The 13,166-nt window shown below is 35.4% G+C and overlaps 1 protein-coding gene across 4 annotated transcripts in view; it reads left to right on the top strand.

Moving 5' to 3' along the window:
• DENND4C (DENN domain containing 4C) overlaps nt 1-13,166 on the top strand; it is a 129,480-nt gene that overhangs the window by 68,962 nt on the left and 47,352 nt on the right. For all 4 annotated transcript variants that reach the window (XM_072841492.1, XM_072841494.1, XM_072841493.1 and 1 more), the window contains 3 exons: nt 5,014-5,114; nt 5,448-5,666; nt 12,306-12,451. In XM_072841492.1, coding sequence (XP_072697593.1) covers nt 5,014-5,114; nt 5,448-5,666; nt 12,306-12,451 — 466 coding nt within the window. The remainder of the gene's footprint in view (nt 1-5,013; nt 5,115-5,447; nt 5,667-12,305; nt 12,452-13,166) is intronic.

Genomic DNA, 13,166 nt, shown 5'->3' on the forward strand with positions numbered 1-13,166 from the left:
AGAGAGAGAGGGGCAGAGACATAGGCAGAGGGAGAAGCAGGCTCCATGCACTGAGAGCCTGACATGGGATTCGATCCCGGATCTCCAAGATCGCGCCCTGGGCCAAAGGCAGGCGCCAAACCGCTGCGCCACCCAGGGATCCCGCTTTCTAGGTTTAATTCAAAATCCATACATAAGCTTTGAAAAAAATGAGTTTACCTGTTTGAGTTTAGTTAGAATATAAGTTAAATATTATGCCATTTCCTTAGTTATCAAGATTTAAATTTTTTAAGGATCTACTTTATTGTGAGAAAGTTTTTAAAAAGATTTTATTTGAGAGAGAGAATACGAGTGGGGGCAGGGTGTGAGGATGAGGGGAAGGGGCAGAGGGAGAAGGAGAAGCAGACTTCCCACTGAACAGGGAGCCTGATGTGGGGCTTGATCCCAGGACCTGGGGATCATGACCTGAGCTGAAAGCAGATGCTTAACTGATTGAGCCACCTAGGTGCCCCTTATTACAGAGAAATTTATATTAAAAACCAATCATACTTTGTGTTTACTGGAGGTGATAAAATGTACAGCAGTGGTGTAACCGAGAGTTCAAAGACTAGAGTATGACAATTAATAAAAACAGCTCTGGATCATTGCTCAAGAGCCAATCTCCTCCTCCTCCCTCTCTCCCCACAAAATCTCGGTAAGGTCAGTAACTGTTGAAAATTCTGTAGTGTTGGTACTAAACTCCAGGTCCTGAAGTACTTTATTCTTTACTGTTTTGAGATTGGCAGAAAATGAATAGAATAAGAATTGTGAGTGAGACTTCAAGGGTAACAGCAGTAGAATAAGTTGGAAAAATATCCCTAAGTGAACCAAAGGAATACCTAAGAAGAAAACATTTGCTATCACTTAAAATTTTTTTTGAAATGGATCTGCCATTTATTTCTGAGACTGTATACTCTGGTAGCTCTTTACTATGTGTACTTTAACTTACTTGTAGCCTAAAAGTAATGAACCACTAAATATTTCCCATAGCACACATTTTGTTTCCAGCTACTATCCCTGAAAAACAATTATGTCAGGGTTGTACACATTGTGGTGCTTTTGGAAATGATTACTTATGAAGTCGTAACTCAGATGTTTGCCTTTATTTACTATTCTGTATAAAATATTATGGAGAGGCTTAATTTTTTCCAGTTTTTTTTCCAGTTTTAAGTAACTTCTGTAACATATTTATTGATCAGAAGACTTGTTCTCTCTTTTTTTTTTGAAGACTTGTTTTCTCAAATAACTTTTAACTCTTTCCTCAGTTGTACTTAAATAATTATGAAATGTTCTAGAATCCCAAGAACTATAAAGAATAATGTAAATAAATCCCATGTATCCATGACTCAAATTAAGAAATAGAATATTCCTGATGAAGTTGAAACCCCTGCAATGTATCTTGCTCCTCATTTACTGTTATCTTGAATTTGGTGTTTATCATTTCCATGTGTTTTATAAACTTTATTGTAGATGTATTAGTTTAAATATTTTGTTTTGCATGCTTTAAAAATTTTAAATCTTTGTATAGTTTCCCGTGACTTGATTTTTTACTGGTCATTCTTTATGAGGTTCATCTGTGTTGATACATGTAGCTCTAGTTCATTTTTAGGGTTTATCAGTATTGTGTATTTAGATTGTACCTAGATTTTTTTGCAATTATGAACAAGGCTCCTCTGATTACTATTGTGCATATTTCTTTGAGTATACAGGCAGGAATTCTTTTGAAGTAGGAGAGCTAATTTTGGGTTGTAGACATAGCTAATGTCATATTACTCTTCCACGTTTACCTCCTTAGCAGCAAATGAGAATTCTCTTTGTTCTATTCTTTGCCAAATACTTGTTATGGTCAGACTTTGAAATTTTTGTTAATTTGATAGTAATGGAGTCTCATTGTGCCTTTTATTCATATTTCCCTAATTAGTAGCAAATGGGGCATTTAAATTTCTTTTTGTCCTTTGGTTTTCCTCTCTGAATTGGATTTTCCTTTTTTGGGGTACATTTCCTATTAGATTGTTTTTTTTTTCCTTTTGATTTGTATCAGTCCTCTTTATAATATGGTTAATTCTTGTTCTGTTACATGCTTTGCAAAAAGCTTTCCCCCCACTGTGACTTGTCTTTACATTATATCTATGGTATATTTTGATGAACAGAAGCTTATTTTAATTGATAAAATTTATCAGTTTCTTTTTATTGATTGCTGTTTTTGGTTCTTGTATATGAAATTCTCTGCCTTGAGGTTATGAAATATTATTCTGGATATTCTTTCTTTTTTAAATTTTTTTTATTTTAAGTAAAGTCCACGCCATACATGGGGGCTTGAACTCACAACCCTGAGATCAAGAGTCACATGCCCTACTGACTGAGCCAGCAGGCACCCCTATTCTGGATATTCTTAAATTTGTAAGGTTTGGCCTTTCTCATTTAGGGCCTTAATTCAGTTGAACTTGTATTACTGTATGATGTGGCATAGAAGTACTATTTCATTTTTCTTACATGAATAAATAATTCTCACGTAGCATTGTATGTTGGGTAAACATTTCATCTCTTCCCCGTGGTCTCCATCGTCAATACCACTGCATATCAGCTTTTATATTTGTGCATATCATATTTTATATTTTATATATGTATTTTATATAATCAATATTATTATTAATTTGCAAATGAATTTTATATCTATATTATGCTTATTCTGTTCCTTTAGTCTGTTTTAGCCTCTTGCTACTATAATGCTATCTTAATAGCTTTATTTTTTTTTTTTTTTTTTTTTTTTTTTTCTTAATAGCTTTAAAGTTAGGTTGTCTAAAACATGAATAAACCTTGAAAACATCATGGTAAAAGAGCTCATATGATCTTATTTATACTAAATGTCTAAAATTGTGGGCTGTTACACAATCCTGTGAATATGCTGTAAAACCAGCAAGTTGCATGTTTCAGATGGATGAGTTATGTGTGAATTATATCTAAATAAAGTTTAAAAAAAAGTTGTACTGTGAGATGACAAGTCCCTTTCTTTACCCTTGTTCTTTAAAATTGTTTTGACTATATTTGGTCTTTTGCTTTTCCTTATAAATTTTAATATATTAAGTTCCATGCAAAATTACGCTGTGATTTTGGTTAGAATTTTATTGGTTTATAGTTTAATGTGGAGGGAGGCAAATGACATCTTCTTGATAGAGTCTCCTTACCCATCTTTATAGTAGTTTACTTCATAGATCTTTTTACATTTTTTCCAATAAGCTTTGCAGTTTTCTCATAAAGACCATGAACATCTTTTGTTAGACTTAGTTATTCCTAAGTACTGTGTGTTTTTTATTGCTACTGTAAATGATATTTTAAATTACATTTTCTATTTTTTGCTACAGTATAGAAATGATACTGGTTTTCATGTAGTGATCTGCACGGCAACTTAATTGAATTCTTCTGTTTTGTCTGTAAATTCTCTTCTGTTTTCTGGCTGTAAACAATCACATCAAGTACAATCCATATATTTTTAAATTCTTGTCTTAATTCTCTGGCTAGGATCCAGCATAGTGTGTTGAATAGAAGTAGTCATAACTGGTATCTTGTCTTACTCCTAATTTTAAAGGGAATGCCTTGAGCACTCCATCATTAAGTATGATTATTGTTTTAAGCAAGAATTGACATCTAGCCCATGGCCTATTTTTGTAGATAAAACTACAAAATTCATTCATTTACATATTCTGTGAGGCTGCTTTCTTGCTATAGGGGTACACTTGAGAAATTGTGACAGAGGACCGTATGGTCCTCAAAACATAAAATGTTTAATGTCTGACGTTTTATAGAAAAGGTTTGTTAGCTCCACTCTAGAGTTTTGATTGATTGCTTCTACATAATGATTTTTAAAAACTCTTAAATAGGTCTTGAATTTTATACTTTTATACAGCTATTGAAATGAGCATTGTTTCTCTTTTATTTTCTGTGTGGTAAATTACATTATAAAATCAATTAATGGGGCAGCCCAGGTGGCTCAACGGTTTAGCGGTTTAGCGCCGCCTTTAGCTCAGGGCGTGATCCTGGAGACCCGGGATCGAGTCCCACATCGGGCTCCCTGCATGGAGCCTGCTTCTCCCTCTGTCTGTGTCTCTGCCTCTCTCTCATGAATAAATAAATAAAAATTAAAAAAAAATCAATTAGTGAATAATTCTTACATTACTGAAATAAATATTATCTTTTTTTTAACTTAGATTAAATTTTCTAAAAATTTAAAATGTTTACATTGACGTCATAAATGATATTGGCTTAATGATGTATATAGCTTTAGCTGTGGCCCATGGTTAATATATAGGCTTTCATCTTTGTAGAGGCTTCCCCCCGCCCCCAATTTATTTATTTTAGAGAGGAAGATTGAGAGCACGAGGAGGAGGGGCAGAGAGGGAGGAAAGAGAATCTCAAGCAGACTCCATGCTGAGCACAGAGCCTGATGTGGGGCTTGATCTCAGGACTTTGAGATCAGGACCTGGGCCAAAACCAAGAGTCAGTTGCTCAACCAACTGAACCACCTAGGCATCCCTAGAGTCTTAAATGTTAATTTCTATTAAAATATTTTGAATCATGCATTATTTAGAAGTATTCTTTTGAACTTCTAAGCTTTTTTTCTCTTAAATGCTATTTGAATTGTAGTCAGAATATGCTTAATATATTACTCTCCGATATTTATTAAGATTTGCTTCTAATAGGTAGTTTGAAGCATCAGTTAAGTTGGTCACTTAAAATACTCTAAAACTTTTGAAGTAAGACTTCGGTGTTGAATTCATAGCTCCAGCTTTGAGAATCTGTGTTAGAGCAGTGACCAAATTTGACTGAGGTTCATTGAAATGTAAAGAGAACTTCCTTGAAAACCATTTATTCAGCTGACAATGTCAATTGTAATGAGCAAATATACCCTTTCCATTTTCTTTATTAGTTTGATGTAAGAATTTTGGTAAGTAAAAAGAGATTTTAGCAGATTTTATTAATTATGTTTTTATTTAATAGATCAGATGAAAAGAAGAACATGAACTGGAAGCAGCTTCCCAAAAAGCCATGCAAAAATCTGCTTAGTACCTTAAAGAAGTTGTATCCCCAGCTATCTTCGGGTAAATATGAGGAGAAAGGAATATTTTAAATGGAAGAATATGTATGAAAATAAATTCTTAAATTTAAATATAATTTCACTCCATTTAAAATGATTCTCATTAAAAAAAAAACAATATTTCAGTACTAAGACGTTAATGTAGTTTGTGATTTTTTTTGAGCACGTTCTTTGTATCCTGTCTGCCTGAATCTCCCTGTTAGTATCTGCCAATGATCTCTTTACATTAATGGAGAGAGGAATTTCAGGAAGTCATGGATTTTGACAATTTTCTTAATTGTTTAATCATTATTTGTATAATATTATATATTAATGCCATTTTCTCTTCATTTGTCAGTTCACCGAAAAACACAAGAAGGTTCAGCAATTGAGATGACTCCAATTGAAGCAGATTTCTCTTGGCAAAAGAAGACAACACAACTTGAAATGGAAATTCAGGAGGCATTTTTGCGTTTTATGGCATCTATTTTAAAAGGGTATAGAACATATCTCAGACCAATCACAGAGGCCCCTTCAAATAAAGCCACAGCTGTTGATTCATTGTTTGACCGACAGGGTGAGTGGCATTGAAAATATATTTACTTTTTATTGAAATGAAAAATATTTTCTTTTTTTTTTTGGAAAATATTTTCTATTTGGTATTGCTCCCCCCAAAATATTCACTATGTAAGTTCTTAGAAATGTATATTAAAATATAATGAGGGATCCCTGGGTGGCGCAGCGGTTTGGCGCCTGCCTTTGGCCCAGGGCGCGATCCTGGAGATCCGGGATCGAATCCCACATCGGGCTCCCGGTGCATGGAGCCTGCTTCTCCCTCTGCCTGTCTCTCTTTCTCTCCCTCTCTCTGTGACTATCATAAAAAAAAAAAAAAAAAAAAAATTAAAAAAAAATATAATGAATATCTATGTATTTGTAGTCTAGCTCTATGAAGAATTTCTTTTAACTTTTATATCCCATTTTCCCCTGAGAAATGAAAATGGACATCTTTAATTATGAAAAGTCAAAGATATTGCTTGTATTTACTAGATAGTTATCTTAGTAGAACATACCTGGTGATTTGCTTTTATGTGGTTCCTCAATTTTGCTAATTCTTTGATTTATACATTCTTCACTTTACAGTATTCACTAACAATTAGTTTTTGGAATAAGGCCACCAGTTTTTAGAATTTTTGAAAAATATAGCTTTGTTTCAGGGGAAAACACTGAACTCATTTTTTTTTAGTATTTGTTATTTTAGGAAATTGTAAAGATTTTTGTTATTCAGTTGCTCTCACATGTAGCAACCTTATAGATATAATAATATTTATATGAAAATTATTTGATATTTCTGTACTTTTACCCAGTACTTAAAAAAAAAAAAAAAAAACTTCTAATGATCTTTTTGTCTTTTATCATCTCTGCTTTAGGATAACCTATCTCTTAAATATTTAGTCACCACTTACCAAGTCTGACTAGTTATTAGGTAGAGAGGTAAATAAGTGTTAAAATCTAGCTCTATGGGATAGTAAGTGGAAAATAAATCTAAAATACTTTTTAAAATAGAACATGTACTCAAGAAAATAGATTTTACACAATTAATAATTCAGTGAGAAGTTCCCAAATTTGGAAAAAGGGAGCATTCTTCCAAATGAATATTCAGAAGACTTCATGGAAGTAGAGTATGACTTTGATGAATGAATAGAATTTAGATAAATGGAGATGAGCAGGACAGGTTTTCTGAAAAACAAGATGCATTAGGGGTGCCTGGGTGCCCAGTCGGTTAGGTGTCTGCCTTTGGCTCAGGTCATAATCTCGAAGTCCTGGGGTTGAGCCCCAAAGTGTCAGGCTTCTTGCTCAGTGGGGAGTCTGCTTCTCCCTCTGCCCTGCCTCCACCCCCTTACTCTCCCCCTGCTTGTGTTCTTTCTCTCAAATAAATAAAACCTTTAAAAAACAAAAACAAAGCCAATATGTATTAAAAGTCAAATTTGAATAGAATTTCTTTTTTGTTAAGACTTTCTGAGGTTCTGTTTTCTCATTAATAAAATGGGGATGATACCTACTTCATGAATGAGTGGTGAAGATTGAATGTATGTGAAGCAACTAGTAAGATTACAGTACTCATGATAATAGTTATTATTGTTAGTGGTAATAACAGAATGGAAGAAACCTCAAGAACAAATGTATAAGGTATGTGTATTAATTTGTCATGGCTACCATAACAAAGTGGCATAGATTGGGTGGCTTAAATGTATTAACTTGTCATGGCTACCATAACAAAGTGGCATAGGTTGGGTGGCTTAAACAACAGAAATTTATTTTCTCACAATTCTAGAGGCTAGAAGTCCAAGATCATTGTGTTGGTGGGATTGGTGTCCCCTGAGGTCTTTCTCCTTGTCTTATAAAGATGGGCCAACTTCTCCTTGTGTTTTCACATGGTTTTCCTTCTGGGTGAATCTGTATCCAGATTTCCACTTCTTGTTCTTTTTTTTTTTTTTTTTTTAAAGATTTATTTATTTATTTATTAGAGACAGAGAGGGAGAGCGTTGGAGTGTGTGGGGGGAGGGGCAGAAGGAGACAGAATCTCAAGCAGACTTCCTGCTGAGTACAGAGCCCATCATGGGGCTCAGTCCCATGACTCTGAGATCATGACCTGAGCTGAAATAAGAGTTGTTCGCTTAACCGGCTGAGACACCCGGGTGCTCCCAGATTTCTACTTATAAGTACATTCATTAATCATTGGACTAGAACCCACCCTAATTATCTCATTTTGACTTAATTACTTTTTTAAAGACCCTATCTGCAAATACAGTGCATTTTAAAATACCGAGGGTTAGGACTTCATAAAAATTTGATGGTGGGGAGGGGGGAAATACCAGAATTACCGGGTTCAGGGATGCCTGGGTGGCTCAGCGGTTGTGCCTCTGCCTTTGGCTCAAGACGTGATCCCTCTGGGATCGAGTCCCACATCTGGCTCCCTGCACGTAGCCTGCTTCTCCCTCTGCCTATGTCTGCTTCTCTCTCTGTGTGTTTCTCATGAATAAATAAATAAAATCGGGATCCCTGGGTGGCGCAGCGGTTTAGCGCCTGCCTTTGGCCCAGGGCGCGATCCTGGAGACCCGGGATCGAGTCCCACGTCGGGCTCCCGGCGCATGGAGCCTGTTTCTCCCTCTGCCTGTGTCTCTGCCTTTCTCTCTCTTTCTCTGACTATCATAAATAAATAATAATAAAAAATAAATAAATAAATAAATAAAATCTAAAAAAAAAAAAAAGAGAATTACAGGGTTAAGCCCATAACAGCAAAGTGAAGAGCTTTAGTGGTGTTGTGAAAGATAAGGCTGATAATAAGGTTAGAGCTCAGGTTATGGGTAGTCTTAAGTAGGAAGTTTATTTATTATTTTATTTTATTTTTAAAGATTTATTTATTTATCAGAGAGAGAGGCAGAGACACAGGCAGAGGGAGAAGCAGGCTCCTCGCGGGAAACCAGTACAGGACCCGATCACCCTAGGATCACAACCTGAGCTGAAGGCAGATGCTCAGCTGCTGAGCCACTCAGGTGTCCCTAAATGGGTAGTTTAAATTGTGAGTCACTAATTCATTCATATTCTTTCTCAGTGGGAGAGTGCCATTGCTAACGGAATTTAGAAAGATATTTAGTGTCTGAGGCTTAAGATTTTTTTGTTAACAGGAATAGTATTTAGTATAGTGAGGGCTACAGATATTACATAGTAACACAAATACTAATTACATTTTACTAAGTGTATTGTGAAGGAATGTATTGGCTATAGTCAGAGTGCTAGGTCAGGGAAGGGTTCCCTGAAGAAATAACAATTAAGCTTGGGCCTGAAAAGTGAATAAGAATTGGCTGTGGATTTTGGATTACCTTTTCATTAGGGGTACTTTCCCAACATATTTGAAAATAGAATAATATACTTTCATATAGCATCTTCCAACCTCAGCAGTAAGTGGCAATCAACATTTTACCATTTTTGTTCCATCCTTCCCCCGCTTTCTTTCCAAATTCCAAATAGAACATCATTTTACCCATAAACTTCTAATTATCCTTTAGAATCTCCTAGATTTGTATGGTATGTGCTTTTGGCTGATCCTGTCCCCATGGTGCTGTTTAACATTTCTTCCATCATCTGTATTTCCTATAAACTTTTGGTTAGATTAAGAGATGCATTGTCTAACAGAAATGTAATATGAGACACACATATGACTTAAACTTTTCTAGTTGCTATAGTTAAAAAAATAGTAGGCAATATGGGAAACTAATTTTCATAATATGTTTTTGTAACTTCAAATATCCAAGGTGGTATTTCAAAATGTAATTAAAATTTTTAAATTTTAATGAAATATTTTACATTCTTTTTTCTATACTAAGGCTTCAAAATCAGTATATGTTTTATATTTACAGCATATCTCAGTTTGGACCAGTCACATTTCAAGTGAATTGTCACATGTGGGTAGTGGTAACTGAATTAAATTGTACTGTTCTAGAGCTTGATTAGATTCAGGTAAAATTTTCTTGGCAAGTAGTGCTAAAAACAACACATGGTGCTCACTACTTCCTATTGTAGCCCACACACGTCTGGCTGTCCCATTTTTAATGCTCCTAAGATTGATCAGTGTGTTTAAAGTGTTGTTAGCCTCATTCATTCATTTTAGTTTCACCATCAGCCTTTCATTTGATTATTTTAGCAGCCTTTGCTGATCATTGCCTGGATCCATTAGGAGAATAAAAAAAGACTTTTTGTTACTACTTGTAAAGAATAATTCATTTTTATTTTATTTAAGCATTTCTCAACTAATTAGTATTTCAAGGGGATGGAGTGAGGACCCCAGCTTGTGGAATGCCTTGAAACGTCAAAGAAAGAAAGGCTGGAGGGAAAAGTGGCCCAAAAGCCATGCTTGAAAATGGTGGGTGTGAGCCAAATCATGCAGGATCTTTTAGGACCAGTGGAGGGTTTCTGTCTTTAAGAGTAATTAGAGGGCAGCCCGGGTGACTCAGCGGTTTAGTGCCGCCTTCGGCCTAGGGTATGATCCTGGAAACCCGGGATTGAGTCCCACATCGGGCTCCCTGCATGGAGCCTGCTTCTCCCTCTGCCTGTGTCTGTGCCTCTCTCTGCCTGCCTCTCTCTCTCTCTCTCTCTCTCTCTGTGTGTGTCTCATGAATAAATAAATAAAATCTTCTTGAAAAAAAAATTAATTAGAAGCCAGAAGAATATTTAAGTAGGTAATAGGATCAGGTTTGCATATTTATTTATTTATTTTAAAGATTTTATTTATTTATTTATTTATTCATGAGAGTCAGAGAGAGAGAGAGAGGCATAGACACCGGCAGAGGGAGAAGCAGGCTCCATGCAGGGAGCCCAATGCGGGACTCAATCCCAGGTCTCCAGGGTCAGGCCCTGGGCTGAAGGCGGCGCTAAACTTCTGAGCCACTGGGTCTGCCCAGATGTGCTTTTTTAAAAGATCAGTGTTAAAATTTTTTTTCTTTGCCTCTGTGCAGAGACTGGAGGAATCCAAAGTATGGATCTACTGGTTAGTTGGTTATCACATTGGTCCAAGTGATCATGAAAGTGCTCTGGTTTAGTTGACAGTAGTATGAATGGAAGAGTGATGTTTTTTAGAAGGTAGACTGAATACAGCATGGTGGTTGAATATGGGATATAAGATAGAGGGAGAGGTCAAGAGAGTAACTTTGAAATTTTTGTCTTTGTCAACCAAGTGGGTAGATGGTCGTGCCCTTTATTGTAAGGGAAACAGCAGAAAGGGATCTGGTTATTTTTTAAGGAAACGTTTTTTAAAATGAGAGAAAGACTTGAATGTGCTGATAAATAGCTAATAAAGAGGGAAAATTGGCCCGAGAATACTGAGGAGGCTGGAATCCCAGGCTCATGTGGTGGGCTTGGCCTTAGATAAGAGGGACATGGCCATCATACAAAGACGGAAGGGGTAACTGCTAGCTGCAGAAAGGCAAAGTTTTGTAGTGAGATAATGATGGTAATTCTCTTAATGATTTTTGTTTTCTCTACAACATAAGGTGTAATCACTTAGAGATGGGGGAGGGAACATGATAGGAGAGAATTAAAGAATTGAAAATAGTTGTGAAAACATGGGTAAGGGGAAATTAGGTTGATTCCAGAAATTTTGTAGGGTTGTTAGTCAGGGATGAAGGTATAGTGGTTCTGATCACCTTGGTTGTGGAATTATTTTTTTCTCCTTTTATTTGTGCTCAGCCAGGCAATACATTTCCTCCAGGGCCAAGTTATACTAGGTGAATTTGACCAAAAAAGATAAAAGGATGTAAGAATTGAAGGTGTTGACAAGAAAGTAAATGAAATGATGGACTTGAACATGGAATCAATATTGGATAAGGAGAGAGAAGTGAAGACAGGAGGGTTAGGTACAAAGTAAAAGGATATGAATGATTGCAGATTTCAGCGAGGCTTCCCCCTGCCCTCCCATGCCTGGTAGGAGTACTTAAGTGAGCAAATCAGACAAGGGTAGTTGGCAGAAAGTAATATAATATATATGTAAATTAGATTTAGGAGGCAGAATTGTTTTAAATGCCACATTCCCTGGAGTGTGTGACTGTACAGAAGTTGGTGATTGAGGAGATAGACCATAGATCATTGAAATTTAAGGCATTAAGAACTCGTTAAAGCATTGGTTGGTTTGTGCTTATGGATGTTGAAGAATGATGATGGTAGGAGTTGGAGAGGAGAAGAACTGGAATTGGGTGTCCTATTCTTCAGTGAATGGAGAGAGTATCCCTGAAGTCAATAGATGACTACAGTTAGCAGAGGAAAGGGTGAAAGAGCCAAGACGTATGAACCATCACTGAGCAGAAATTTTCACAAGCCAGTACAGGAATTGTCTGGTAGCATTGCAGAGGAAGGGCATTGACCCTTCTTGGTCATAACTATGCAGAGTCTAAAAGAGAAATTTCTACTTGAGAACTGTAGGGCTAGAGGTTCCTTATAGAAGATAAAGATTGCAGTGAGAAGGTTAATGGTATAAGTTAAGTTTTTTATGGTTGAATTGGGCAGAAAGAGCAGTGCTTACTAGAAATGGTTACAAAAGCTTCTATAAATGTGGATATACGTAAAGAGAATATAATATAGACATGTACAAGTTTAAAGTAATATTTTATATGATATCTAGTTCCACTTTAAATTTTGAATTTAATTGTAATTTTGTTTTCTTTAGGATTTTTAAAAAGTCGAGATCGTGCCTATACAAAATTCTACACTCATTTATCCAAAACACAGATTTTTATTCGTTTTATTGAAGAATGTAGTTTTGTAAGTGATAAGGATACTGGATTGGCATTTTTTGATGACTGCATAGAAAAGGTAAAAGTTTGTCCTGTATGTGTTAAAAACTTTAACAGTTTGACTGCCTGTATAATCATCTTTATTATTACCCCCAATGATCTGAGAGACACAGTATGGGGTGTGCATGTGTGCAAGTGTCCAGTTCTAGGCTTAATATAATAATCTTCCTTTGTGATATGTAATTTCTACCATATATAGCTAATTTTTCTTGAATCTTACTTTGGTTTTGCAACTGTTGAGTGCTAAGAACATTTCATTGAAACTCATAAATCTTATATTTTTTACTTACCTAAGTAAGATAACATGTAGTAGTTCGTTAAGAAAGTTTAGTTTTATGGGTAATGGAAGTCTTGAGTTTTTTTTTTTTTTTTCCTTTTAACTGTTAGCTTTTCTTTATTCAATTACATATTTTAAACATTATACATTTTTACAGGATAGTCAATACAGTATGCCATTTTGTTCTTTTGTTTAAAGCCTTTCCAAAGAGGACTTTGGCTAAATACATATTTTTTGTTTTAATGAAGCAGATTTGGAAATATTTTAAATATCAAAGTTTTACTTACCCCATGGTAAGGAAGTTTGATTCTTCACAGTGATGACTCACATTTTTTCCCCTCACTTTTAATAGAGTTTTTATTTTTGCTAAGTGGATCTTGGGGCTAATTTGTTTATGTAAACCATAGTATATAAAATTTGAGATTGTATTTAAAAAAGATAGACTATTATGACATAA

Source organism: Canis lupus, chromosome 10, assembly GCF_048164855.1.
Source record: "Canis lupus baileyi chromosome 10, mCanLup2.hap1, whole genome shotgun sequence".
Taxonomy (NCBI): Eukaryota; Metazoa; Chordata; class Mammalia; order Carnivora; family Canidae; genus Canis; species Canis lupus.